This window comes from Myzus persicae, unplaced genomic scaffold (assembly GCF_001856785.1).
Source record: "Myzus persicae strain clone G006 unplaced genomic scaffold, MPER_G0061.0, whole genome shotgun sequence".
Taxonomy (NCBI): domain Eukaryota; kingdom Metazoa; phylum Arthropoda; class Insecta; order Hemiptera; family Aphididae; genus Myzus; species Myzus persicae.
The window spans coordinates 200,846-215,777 of NW_019102023.1; the positions used below are offsets into that span (position 1 = coordinate 200,846).

Here is a 14,932-nt window from a genome sequence, read left to right on the forward strand (position 1 = left end):
CAGGTTGTCATTAGTTACGTACAACAAAATATTCATCATTATACTATTTTTTAATAGCACTTATGTTTTTTGAATATCACTCACAAACCATTAAACGACTCATTTGTCAACACACATTAAATACTAGATATTATTTGAAAAGCCATCCAAAAATCAAATATTGGTAGATCGGATTTGTTTCTCAAAAATATTTTTTTGTAACTTATTTTACTATATCTCATATCTTTCCCGTAAAAACAATTTTTTAGCACGCGTAACACCAGACGGAACAGCTAGAAGTACCAATATTAAATAATAAATTAAGTTATGCATAAATTCTGTTAATACTTTTAATATGAATGGCTCACAGAAGACAAGACTATTGTTGTAATTGTGTAGTCATCATTTCTATTTAAAATTTTGGTTATTATTAATTAATCTGAGTTATAATTTTTAACACAAATTAATTACCAAACAATTATTTTGACATTAAATATGTGCCATTTTTAATAATATCCTAACACAATAGTTTTAAATGTCAACTACTTATTAGAAACTTAAATTGAGTGAAATAAACCGAAAGTACAGTAGTAAGTTTGTCTGGTAAGCGAGAAAATCTATAAGTAAAGCTATGCCTATGTAATAATATTATATTATGCATGAAATTCTATTAGCAAATACCTAATTTTAAGAACGAATATAAAAAGTTACGGATTATTATATAGTCTTCACAGAGCGCAAGAAATGAAATAGTACCGATTATGTAGGTATGTCCGTGTAATTATATCTTTTCCATGGCCACAAAATTTAAAATTGAGTTGAACTATACCTAAACATTATAACACTATTTTGATGTTCAAATAATATAACAGTACTTAAGACGGACATTATCGATTATCACTAATCCTCTTTTTATAAAATGCATACATTTTCACACCATACGAGTACTGTAATATTTTTAATGATTCAAAATTAACGGTAAAGCTATACGGTACAATTGATACTTAGTAAGTTGGGATTATTTATTTATTAATCTATTAGTAATAAAATAAACCGAACAAATAAAACATCTAACATCGGGAAGTGTAGTGTGCTGGATTTTTTGAAAAATTGTATATTCTCCTGTGAAAAATGTTCTGCTGTGTTAAACATCTTTGGAAAATATCCATACAATTTTTATAAGATACTAATTATTCATCATGTGAGTAAATATTTATGACTATTAAAAAACTGATACAAAATTATGATAATTTTACTATTTTTTAAGTCATATGTTTATATTAACCCATAATTTGGTTATTGAATCAATGCCGTGCCATAACTGTGGATATACAGACAATAACTTAATAGTTATTATGTACCTACATTGCTTTAAGCGACAACTACATTACATATGTTAAAAATAGTACTTGTTGTACGTACATCTATTAAACATTGTATATCAATGATAGTATGATGAAAATACATGTTACCTATAATAATTTAAGATATAACCACTGCAGTTGTTATATTATTAAATTAATGAGATATACGTTCAATCGTTCGGGATCATATTGATAATAGTTTCATTCTGAAATACAACAGCTAAACTGCTTTCATCCAACAATACTAAGTCAATAAAATATGTTTATTGAACTAAAATATATATTACTATAATTTGGAAATTAACAATCATTATAATGGTAACGATAACAATTAATTTCAATCTTTTTTTCAAACGTATCGTATATTATAACTGCATTAATTATTATTACGTTTTCAAGCATTACTATTATAACATGATTATATAATATACATTTATATTTTTAAGTAAATATGACACAACCATAATAATGTTATGATTACGTCGAATGCCTGTGTAATATTGATTATTTGTTTTGTGTAAATAATTATCATCTGAACTGTGTGTACATATTGTAGGTCTGAATACGATAAACGACGAAGATTAATCAAAATATTGATCGTATCGACGATGATTACAGCGACCATGATGATTGTATCGCTTTTGTGCATCCAATCTGGTGAGGTGGATAGCAACATTTCAGTTTCCGTTGTTCCCGTCAATCATACAAAAAGTGCAGGTGAACAAACGAAACTCTACAGCAATGGCGTTATAGTAGCAACAACATCTCGAATCACTGTTTCCGACATGAACGTTACAGACCATCCAGCTGAAAAAATTCAGGATGAGTTGATCACAACTTTCCTGGGCTTGCAGACACCGGAAATGACCAAACAATCTAGACTTGAGGACGTTTCGACCACTCAACTTCTGAGGGTAAACTCCAGCAGGTCTCTTGACAATAACGTTGTCCAGGTCAGCAGTTTTGAAGACGCTCCGTCAATGCCTAATTCGAGCACTGTCATTATGCAGTCACTCGTTTTAGCCATGAAAAATTTGAGTGTCAATAATGACAATATGTATCCGACTAACCACCATTTCTACGATACCAATATGACCATTGGTAATGGCGATGAAAAATACGAATCAAAGAAAATTGAAGTACATCCGACAAACAACAGGTAAACCCATCTCCAAATGATCGTGTAACTTTTTTTTACTACTTAAAATCATATAAGAACACATATATATATATATTATATACAGAATTATATAATACCAATATTTTTGCAGGGTGATACTTAACAGATTTCAGTTATCATGTTTGTAGGAACACATTTTTTTTCAAACATAATATTTAATATACTTTTTAGGCTGAGTTAAACTTTTTTTTTAGTAGATTTTATTTCCAAACCGATTTTGCGTAACATTTTCTTATTGTCATAGAAATGCAAAACCAACTAATATTATTCAAAAAATCAATCTAGCATGCTGCTAGATGTCTATATTTTGCACTATACTTGTAAACAAATCTATGATTCTTTAATATTATCTTCTTGAAGAAGAAAAACATTTGGTAGCCTGATATTTTTATTCTAATATAAATTATGTATACTACCTAGTGTCCTAGTACATACTATGTCGGTAGAAGGAAATTTCATATTTTGCATTTGTTAAATTATACCTACTGTATTTTACTACGTAAGAAAATATGTCTTATACTCTTATGGCATGATCAAAATATTGCGTTACAAAAAATGCCGTTAATGTGATCCAAGAAAATAGGTATATTGGTTTTATAAATCAATATTATATAATATGTAAAAATGGATATTACTTTATCTGAAGTTAAATAGACTTAAAAACAATACAAATTGTATCATTAGATTCTTTGGGATTTGGAGGGTGCTTATAGCTCATTTGTTCAACCCTATAGGTGCGAAGTAGGGGTAGCTTAAATTTTTAAAATTTAATTTTCTTTAACTTAATTTTTAACTCAACTAATTTTTATTTATATAAAATAATAAATAACGAATAATTACTTATCATCAAATCAAATTTTGTAAATTTATCAATAGTTCAATAATAAAAACAATACAATGATTATTGGTGATACATATTGCATAAGCATTTTATTTTTATTATTTTTAACCATTCAACTGGCTATTTATATATTTAAAAATAAATAAATAAATAACTTAACTTAATTTATAAGTAAATTATAAGTTTCCATACTACTTTTAAATTAACTAAGGACAAAAAATTAGGATAACTATTAACTTTAAACTTTTTACAATTTCTATCAACTTAAATTAACTAAAAATTATCATTTAATTGCTCAGGCTTGTACTTAGGTATCTTTGTAGAATATTATTGTAATTATAAGTTTAAATATATTTAGTAACATAACAACCATTGATTTTCATCATCAATTATATCGGTATTTTGCTATATTAAATTATGAAAAATACTATACACATATATATTATTAAATTATATTCAATATTGTAAAAAAAAAATAATAGTTATTTTATTGTATAATTAATGTATTAATATAAAAAAAAAGTTAGGTTAGGTCAGGTTTACTCTAGTAATTATTTATTTTATTACGTGATTTTTAGCAGCTAGGTTATTATTAATACAGCGAAGTATTTTAGACGTTTTATTAACCGTGGGTGATAAATTTCAATAGGGACGAATGATGATTGGGCGTAATGATACTGACGTGCCAGTTAGATACCATAGAAAATGATGAAAAATCTAGGCCTAAAATTGAATTTTAATAGTTCAATATTTGGTTTTATTAACGAAAATTACAAAATATTTACTCAAATATAATGGAGTCCGATTGAATAGGACTTCAAGGTAACGCAAGCAATAACAATAGATACATCGCTACAAGCTGGTGGCAAATTAAAGTTACCTATGATAATACATTTGTAATCAAAGTATTTCATTCGGAGAAATTCGACTGAACCTAATACGTATGTGATTCATACAATCTAATATCATATAATATGTCAGAGGCACTCTACGATGGATTGCGAACCCCACATTGGGTCACACGATAACTACATCAGCTATAGTAATAAATCGATAAGATGCAGAGTTTAAAGTGTAAAATTTAAAGACTTATCCACAATCTGTATATTGTTTCAGAATACCGTACAAAATTATCTAAAACCTGTAAATTTATGTGAATATTATACAACATAACTTATGTAAAAAATTGCAATGCCATTTGTAAATAAATTAATTTAATTTCCCATACGAATATAATTAGTAAAATATAGCTGTATTTTTTTGACAGGGAAGTAAAGCATAATAAAATAGTTCATGATGATCAATCAATGGCAAGGACAAACAATATAATTAACAAAAATAGAGTTTCCACTGGTCATCTTAAGTTATACGATATACCGTACAAAATAAATGATTATAGCAATACAGAAGATGATATTTCAGCTGATGGAATTGGTTGGAATACTATTGATGAACCCAAAAATACACATCCGGTGAATTCGTGGGCAGGAGATACTGATATTTGGGATCACCCCTCTCATGGAACAGCAAACATTGAGTATGGTTATCATAGTCCACCGAATAGAGTAACTAAAGATCATCGTAGGCCCATACAGCAGAAAGAGAACAAAATTGATTGGCATACAATCGGTACATTGGCGTTCATTAAACTGGGTTTGGGCAAATTGCAGGCAATCGGTTTTCTAAACACATTATTCCTTATTGTGTTTAAGCTCAAACTGTATATGACTGCGGTATTCGTTAAATTTTTATTAATAATGAAACTTATGAAGTTATCCAAAATCCTTATATTACCGTTATTAATTCTACAATTATTACCAACATTGATGCGATTACTTCCAATGAGACAATCTAATAATATGATGAACTTAAATGGGAGCAATCAGCAAAACCAACCCGGTAACCTATTACCTGGTGGAAACACTGGAACACTTCGACCAGGTGGAGGAACTGGAACGGGCCAGACAGGTGGAGCAACTGGAACACTCCGACCAGGTGGAGCAACTGGAACGGGCCAGACAGGTGGAGCAACTGGAACACTTCGACCAGGTGGAGCAACTGGAACGGGCCAGACAGGTGGAACTGGAGCCGTCCGACCAAGTGGAGTCACTAGATTGGACCAGACGAAAAGATTATCATCCTTTAAATTTGATGATTTAAATTTAACTAGTAATCAACATGATGAGTCTTTGGTGTTGTTTGACCCCACTTGGGAAATCTTCCAAAATATATTGGATTCAGAAAAATGCATAGAAAGAATAGCTTGCCAAATTTCTGTGGCAGAGAAGGCTGGTGTCATGCCCTTCTGGATTAACTGGTGAATATTTATTGATATCTTATAGCTGAATTCTGATGATAACATAAAAAATAATTATGAGGATGTCACAACCGCATGTGTTGCTCAATCTTGCAAATGTACAATATAGCACATTAGCGTCCAACAGAACCAATTTTGTATTGTTAGCTTTAATATTAGATGGAAACAACCTATAATACAATTTATAGATAATAACAGTATAACTGGGGGATGAGGTGACCGAGTGGTCTGACGCGTCCGCTGCGACGCAGCCGGTCGCGGTTCGATCCTCGGCTACCGGGCGGCATTTTTCTCCGGACAAGTCGCGGTGAGTGGTGACCGGAGAACAAGTGCTGCCATCCCCCACCCCCGGGGCATGGCAGAAACCTACGGGTGCCCCATTCGAAATTCTGCCAAAAAACAAACACACACGTGTTCCCCCCTACCGTTCCAAAAAATATACAATACAAACTACAATACAAATCCTACTACAGCTAATGGCCTCAGTTGCCGAAGCTTAAGTTCAATAAAAAAAAAAAAAAAAAAAACAGTATAACTATAATTATAACAGTATATTATTTTTTACATCAGATTTTTAAAAGAATTTAAGTTATAAATACATACATTTTTAAATTGTAAAAGGTAAGGCAACTCGCTTGAAAATTATTTTTTTTTTTAATTGAGATACATTCACAAAATATATTTTACTTTAAAGTTTGACCATGGGTAACTTCAATATTAAAACTAACATCATAAAATTGAATCTGCTGAGCGAAAAGTTGATAGTATTATGTTGTTTGAGAGACGAACACAACATAATAATATTCTGGTTGAGGAATCCTCTTTATGTTCTTATTAGTGCATAGTAACAATTTTTTAGAACAAACTTTAAAATGTAACTCTTAATTAATAAAAAAATGTTATTACATTTTTATTTTTTTAATTCAATGCTCAGCAATATTGTGCCCTAATGTGCGTTTATAATATTTAAATAGATACATTATTTTATTATTATATGAAGGTGATATTTTATTCGACAAATATTTTATATTTTTAGGATTATATACCACGTCTCAACATTTATTCCCAGCGATAAACTTGTATCTTATCTCAAAACTTACAAAAATGTTAGTAATGACATTTTAAATAATTCAACTTCTTCAGTGAATGGGACAACATGGTGTTTAGAACGATACAAATGTAATAGTACCAATAACGTATCAAATGTGGTTAACACCGATTAAAAATACCTACATTATTTTTGTGTTTATTTACTTAATAGGTAAGTACGTAAAAATAAGCATGCTTTATAAACAATATTTTTTATACCAAATGTAAAATATTGATGTGTATAAGTTTATCAATAGGTTATTCAACAGTAAGTAGTTAAGTAACTATTTGTTAATGCCAGGGATATTAAATAATATTTTAAAACTTTAAGGCTAACATTTTGTATTTAAAGAATTTTGTTATTTATAATACAAATTGTAACTACCTGATTTTTTTAGAAGTTTGTTAATTATAACGTCAACCTAAATGTTCAATATTCTGCGAATAGTGAATGAAGAACATTAATGATTAGTCCATTAAACATTAAAATATGTATCATAAAAATAAAATATTTGTACCATCAGATGTATGTTAAATGTTAATGAATATCATAATGAATTTATAAATTGGTTGTTTAATAAGTTGTATTTTAATCTATTTTATTGTATATTCATATTTTTATGGTAGAAATACAATAAAAAATGGTCAAACGGGAGGGGGATATACCTCCCTAATCACATCCTCTTACAAAATAGGCAACCTACTCTGGGTTGTTGGTAATTTATCACTATATCAATAACTATAAATATTTAAAATTATTATAGTTAAGACTCTCTACAAGTTTAAATAGGCAATTACCTAAATATAATAACCTAATTAATAATATTAAAGAACCAATAAAATTAATAATTATATCGAGTAATATCAACAAATTAGACTCATAATATATTATAGGTACCGCAATTAACCAAATTAATAATAATAATATAATTAACACAATTTAATATATTATTTAATATTTGTATGTGTACATATATTCGTTTTATCATATACAACATCAGCTAATAAAGCCATTAGCTTAAGCATATTTTCATAAAATGTCTAAGTATAATAAATTACAATTTTTATTATATATACTGGAGGGAGAATCCCTCTGCTCACATGGCTCACTAACCCTACCCAATATAGCCATCATATGCCCCCTGAAGACTTCTACACTGTGACCCAATGGTCACCTTGAAATTTAATATCTATAATTTAAAATATTTGAAAATAAAATATACCTTTTTTTATGAAATAGATAGGTAATATAATATGTACAATAGGGTAGATTGCTTAATATTTGCAATAATTAATTTTGTTTATCCAGTCCGGTATCTTCAAGCGAGGGAATGAGATCGTTCGAGACTTGAGTCTTGATTATACATTATGATAGGTACCTAGTCTATAAACTGTCATAGAGCTATGAAGATGTGTTTCATTGTAATCGTCACCACACACGAAGTTAAAGTTGTCAGCTTAGGTAACACCATTACGTGTTAAGCAATAATAGTTAATTCTCAATTTATTAATTTTTGTTTGTACACAATATTATAAGAAATGTAAGTTTGTATTTGATATATCATTTTTGTTTATAATTATGAACGTTTGTATATATTGTGATAATAATATTGTCATTAAACGAAAAAATGTATCTGTACAATATTTTTAGTCTATTGATACTTTAACACCACTTTCCTGTAAAAAAAATATATATATATTATATTATTATAGGTATTCAGTTAGTTTTAAATTATATTTATATTCCAATTATGACGTGTGTACATAGGCACGTCGATGAATATATAATTTATAACAATACAGTATTATCCTATACATACACATCTTGGTTATGTGCACCGTAAATGCTTAAATGCACATTTGGAAGTTTTTCTAAAGATTCAATTTCAGCATATTTTTCTGAATTTCCGTGCAAAGTAACTATGGTAAATGCGTCCGATTTACGTTGACACTCCAGTCGTTTATTTGTTTTTTTAGACTCTATACATCTTTTATCTTTTTCTCTAGAAAATCATGTTATTGTTTAACGTTTTGATTCGTTTTTAATTTTACTTTTTATAATTCAATAGTTGTTCTTTATTGTTACCTGAAATGCTTTAGTAAAGTAGTGCCACAGTTGTCGAGTTTTTTCAATTCAACGACATCAATTTGAGAATTATTGATATCGTGATTTACATTTATTTGTTTTTCTAAATCATCACTGGAACACTAAAAAGTTAGAAGGATAATTAGTGGTATTAATTATTTATGTAACTACCTAGTGAAAAAAGTATGTTAATAATTATTTTGTTTCTGTAATAGTTTACATAATATATATATATTATTTTTTTTATTGATCTAAAATTTGACCACTATGACCCTTAGCTTTTTTTAGGGGGGAACGGTTGGTTTGAAACACGTAATGTATGTGTGTCAAGGATATTGTTGCTAAAAATCCCGGGTGGTCACCCATCCGAGAGGTAGCAACACCAGCCGGTGTGTACACTGTACACTTAGAACGCGTACGCAACTGAGTGTAGACACCGCGCTACGCCGCGCCACTTAGGTACATAATATTATACTACGTAATAATTAACAAATTATCCTGAACAATATTATCACATACACATATATTTGAAATCATTAATTTTAAAGAAAAAATCTAATTTTTATATTTTTCACAATTTTTATGATTGAGTAATATTAATTAATAGTACCTTTCGCTATACTCTAACCCTATTATTTATGGCATGTATTTAAAGAAACCACCGGTTTTAATTATTTTAATTAAATAATGTAATTTATTATATTATAATAGTATTGTCTATTTACCATAACTCCGTAGATTAAGTGGTATAGCTTATTAATACTCTATGTCTATATATTTAATTTATTAAGTTATATTAATATCCATTTAAACTATGTAATGTTATGCTATAAATAAACATTTTAAAAAGTTAAAAATATGTTTTCGATACCTACCTATAATAAATCGGAAAGAAGATATAAAAAACTAAAAAGTACTAAACTATTTTTCACATTAAATTATACTACCTACGTATGTTATCGGTGTACACTCGACCTTTTTTAAAAATTATTTAGCATCAGAAATATATGTATGTAACACATCAAACTATGAAGTGAAGGTGTAAAAATTAAATTTTTATGTAATATTTATATTAAGTTAAGCCATTTTTAGAATGATCGTTTTTAAAATATGTCCTCATTGCAGTAATGATGTACGAGTGTACCACTACTGCCTATACGACACGCCGTTCTATGTTCAAAATTCAAATAAACATACTATCAGACAAAAACAAAAAAATGTGAAGTGACGACTGACGACACTTGAAAACTCACTTTTGTTCAATTATCTCAGTATAAAGCAATGATGAATAATTATTACAATCCATTTTGAAACAATGATAAAACATTTCATTCAAAAATAATTCTATGTAATGTTGGTAGAATATTTTAAATAATTTCAATTACTCATTATAATAATAAAATTATCATTATAATAATGGGTATTAAAATTGTAAGTTGACATATTTTCCATACATACCGATTCTCAATTCAATTATTATAATTTACAAAAATAAAAACTGTTACTGTTTATACGTATTATACATATATGTAAAATTGAGTTTTTAAAATATTTTTCTAAATAAATAAATTACTATTATTATTTAATGTTATTTTAACAACACTCTATAATATTGGTCACCAACAAGTGCGTTACCTCAGGCTCCCAGAGTCCCAGCACAAGTACTTTTGAAATCATAAATTGTAATCAAGCAGTATTATATACTTTATTTTGTACAATTTTGTACAGCCGAAATTACATTTAGTACAACCTTCTTCAACCCCCCCCCCCCCCAAAAAAAAAAAAATTCTAATTACAATTTTTAAAATATGTCCTCGATGCTCCAAAACCCTCAACAATTAGTAATTTCCATATCATCGCTATAGCTATGACAATTATTAAAAACAGAAATACATTAGGTGGTAGGTACCTTCAAGTTCATACCAAAAACCAATGCATATTAATATAAAAACAAACATATTGTATAATATTCATTAGTAAGATAGGTAAATTACTAGGATAAAATGAAACTTTAAGTGAAAATACTTGATACGTTTTAGTATAGTAAAGGTTAGAGCACGACATCACGAACGGACAAATTAGTGATTAATGTGGCTCACTTGTTAAAAAAAGTTGGCAATCCACCTTTCCACCCCCCCCCCCCCAAATGGGTACAATTTAGACACACTAAATTTTAAATACATATTTGTTCAATTTAGGTTGCTATTGCCTACTGGTTATTGAAAATTTATAATTTATATTGATTTTTACATTTTCGTACTCAACATTAAATTGGATTACTAAATATTATGAACCATTAATTTCTTGTAGGTATAAATCACTCTTATATTTATAATAAACATAAAATAACGAATCTTTTAAAATAATCATGTACATATTATGCAAACGTTAAATACCTAGTTCATATTTTTGATTTTATATTAAGATATACGTAATTGATTTTTTTAAGCAAATAAACGGATCTTACTTTCTGCGTGATTTCTGGAACGTGATCCGTACATTTTCTTAGCATGTCACAATTATTTGGATTGCAGTCAAGCACAAAACCATTTTTTTTTTCTTTTTTCCACTTTGTTATTGCTTCTTTTTGTCTATTTTTAAGTTCTTCAAATTTGACGAACCAGTTTTCATGTTCACGTGCAGCATTCTCAGTTATATCTATAATGTTTTGAAAGTCATACAAATATAATAGAATAGCTATTACCATCATGAAAAAATAATGTAATATTGTATAAACTGTTACTGAATATCTGCATAAATGAGATAATACATGTGAGTATGATAAAATATTACAATTGAATTACTTCAAATAATACGCTTAGACGTTTAAATCATATTGCGATAGTTTACAAAAGAATTGTTTTATTTATTTTAAAATACTAAATAATCAAACTAACATCCATATCTTAACATCTACAAAACTCATTATACAGCAATGTTTTGATGATGAAAATAGTTTTGTTATATTATGTGCATCAGTTATCTGAATTCTGAATGCATAATACTAATTTGATTGTGATGTAGCCATGAAGGATTACCGATTAATTAATTAAATAATTATACTCTGAAAAAAAATTACTATAGGATTTTTTAACCTTGTTAACAAGTATCCTCAGCTTAACTTTAGGCACGCTTCTCAGATATTTGATTCAGTTGCAACTTAAAATAGTTAGTGCGTTGAAATAATTGTAGTCTATAGAATGAATTACATGTAAAATTATGTATGCAAATGTGAAATGATAAAAAATCGTCCAAACACTTCAAGCAAAACTGATTCTGAATACGATTCTTTTAGAAATATACAAATACAACAATTTATTTGTTTTGAATTTCGAATTTCATTTAAAATGTTTGTATAGTCAAATTTATTTAAGATCTAAATACGCCTTCAAAAATTATAAATTGAAAAATGTATTACTTGTGTGAGAATATATTCGTACATGTTTGTTTTTATATAAAATTCCACAAAGCTCTTTTAAACAAATTAATATAACACATTATATTATATTATTATGTATATTAGACTTTGCAGTGTGTCATAGTCTAAGTCTCTTAAAAGGAGCAAAAACACGTTTGTGTATTAAATTATCTGTTCAAATATTACACCTTGTCCGGCTCTCTCTGAATAAATATTGAGTGTTTGTTTTAGAAATGGAAATCATTAACTATGATAAGTATGAAATTTTTATATTATGTATCTCATTAATAATATTTTCAAATAACAATAATTAATTTTGTGTACGAACAATTTTATTGAACTTGCACTTGGCTCTTCGGGTTTATTTTATTATAGCCAATGATATTTATCCATTACCCAATATATTATATTAAATAATAATAAATTAAATACGTGTACACAGTACAATTCATATTGCAGACACGTATTCATAAAGCATTACGTGGCATTGCTTGTACAACATGATCAACGAAATCCTCAGCATCGACATGCTTGGAACGAATCTTTAAAAATATTTCGTGATCTTTGCTAGACCAACCTCCCGTAAAACCATAGTTACGTGAACAGAAATCGTGAAAATCTGCTACTTCCTAAACGAAACCATAATATAACATAATATTTTATTATTGCCATAATATACAGATAATATACGTATTTAGCATAATATTTTTATACTTTTGAGGAGTAAGTATTTTTTGAAATTGGAACTCGTTTGATTGTTTTTGTTTCCTTCTTTTTTTTACTGGTAGTATCGGCGTGTGGCTTTGAAACTACGTCATGCAGTGCTACTTGCTTTACCCGTTCAATTTCTTCAAACAGTACGGATTGCTTAAGGCTCTCTTCTCGTAATCTTAAAAATATTAATTTCCTTAGTACTCTGTAATACTCTAACAAATTTATTATACATACACATTTCAGTTTACTTTCACTCACTTTTTTGAGCATCCTTCTTTTAATTTTGACAGCTTCGACTCAAATGTCTTTATATCATTTCTAAAATTTTCAAACCCTAAAACAAATTCCTTTTATTACAATTACTAGCATTAAGTCCTATTTAACTACAATGCATTTTACTAAATATGTTGTTGAATTGCCAAAAAAAAATCTCAACCAGTAAAAATAAAAATGTTTATATTTTTTTGAGAAAATTGTAATCATTTGTTACAGAGAAATAAACCTCCGTATTTTAATAATTCTTGCCACGATTAACACAAATTCTTAAATAAGATAATTTGTTATCATATTTTTTACACCTGAACTCATGAAAACTTAATCGCAAAAAAGTATAAGTGTATAGCCTATACTCCAAAAAAAAACCTTACTATTTACTTGTTATAAACAGAATTTAAAAAAAAATACGGAACTATTTTAAGTAGGCATAACGGTTTTTACATACCTACTATTTTGATTTTATTCACGTCCAACGCAGTCTTTTTCAAATAGGATAGTTTTTTTTTCATTTCTTGTATCGAACTGGCAAGTTGATTCAGATCAGCGTGTCTGAAACACGATGTGATAGATACTTCTTATTATTGTACTCTCGCATATACATGCATAATATAGGGGTAGTACATTCGAGTAGGTACCAAAGTATTCGAACAACATCCGTTTCTATGATGGGTACGACACTACGACGGACTACGTTCATTACTCACCTGGAAGTATCGAGTTCTTGTTTGTATTTCAACATCTCCCGTGACGTAGGCCAGACGTTAGGTTTCAGATGGTTTTTGAGGATCTGCCAATGGACTGCATCTACAGCGCGGTCGTCCGACCAAGACATGCTTGCAGTTTGCACTCCACTCGTACCGCGTTTAACGTGTAGGTATAATAATATTAAAATATACAATATAAACCAGTCATAATAAGAAAAAAAAATGTCTCATAATAATAAATTATTGTATGTTATAATCGTGTTACATAGTTTGATACACCGTCAGCCAATAGATTATTTGACGTTTCAAAAAACCTAACTGCAGTGCGCGTTCAAACATAAGCACGACGCATATACTTGCCACCTGCCAATGTCGGTTGCCGGGTAACATCCAAAGCCCTCAAAACAATGCAAGCTTACAGACCGAATTTAAATCGAATACTACGTAACGTGAACCACTTTATTCGTAACTGTTATTGCCTGTAATAATGCAATATATTGTAATAACACAAAATAATATCTATAGCATTATTTTATTTTTTGTAGATATAGGTATCTACGTACAATCGTACCACACACACTTACACTACCAGACGGTTTTTGTTGTTGACATGGATTTATAAGTAGGTAAACGGAGAATAATATAAAATCTATGTACCGGTGTGTGCCATGTTTACATAGCGCAGAAAATTCGATAAAACTGTTGAGGGGTGGTTCAATGTGGGTTTTTTTAATGTCATCTATATTAGTAACACTGCTCGATGTAAATTAAATAAAGATATTTATAGTATACAATTTTAAAAAAGTTGTTTACATTGTATATACATATACATCGTCTACGATATATTCTATTTATTTTGTACATAAGTTCATCATTTGAGGACAATATTTGTAATTGTGTCTAACTAATTTTTTTAAAAAAATCGTTCTAGAATGTAAAATTAACATTCTTACGAACATAATTT

The 14,932-nt window shown here is 28.5% G+C and overlaps 1 protein-coding gene across 1 annotated transcript; it reads right to left on the bottom strand.

Moving 5' to 3' along the window:
* Nucleotides 1–7,750: 7,750 nt before the first annotated feature.
* On the bottom strand, nt 7,751–14,553 carry LOC111031042 (coiled-coil domain-containing protein 112-like). The gene is made up of 9 exons (XM_022310828.1): nt 13,969–14,553; nt 13,710–13,813; nt 13,247–13,322; nt 12,989–13,163; nt 12,756–12,903; nt 11,324–11,514; nt 8,857–8,978; nt 8,591–8,773; nt 7,751–8,447 (listed from the first exon to the last, which is right to left on the bottom strand). Exons 1-9 carry the CDS (start codon nt 14,094–14,096, stop codon nt 8,423–8,425), a joined length of 1,152 nt encoding a protein of 383 aa, XP_022166520.1. The 5' UTR covers nt 14,097–14,553; the 3' UTR covers nt 7,751–8,422.
* Between the last annotated feature and the right edge of the window lie 379 nt (nt 14,554–14,932).

Excerpts from the sequence above, each read along its gene's own strand:
- LOC111031042 (XM_022310828.1), bottom strand. The coding sequence starts at position 14,096 with ATGTCTTGGTCGGACGACCGCGCTGTAGATGCAGTCCATTGGCAGATC. Across the intron at positions 13,323-13,709 it reads GAATAAAATCAAAATAGTAG|GGTTTGAAAATTTTAGAAAT; the intron begins GTATGTAAAAAC and ends AATTTGTTTTAG. Across the intron at positions 12,904-12,988 it reads AAAATACTTACTCCTCAAAA|GAAGTAGCAGATTTTCACGA; the intron begins GTATAAAAATAT and ends GGTTTCGTTTAG.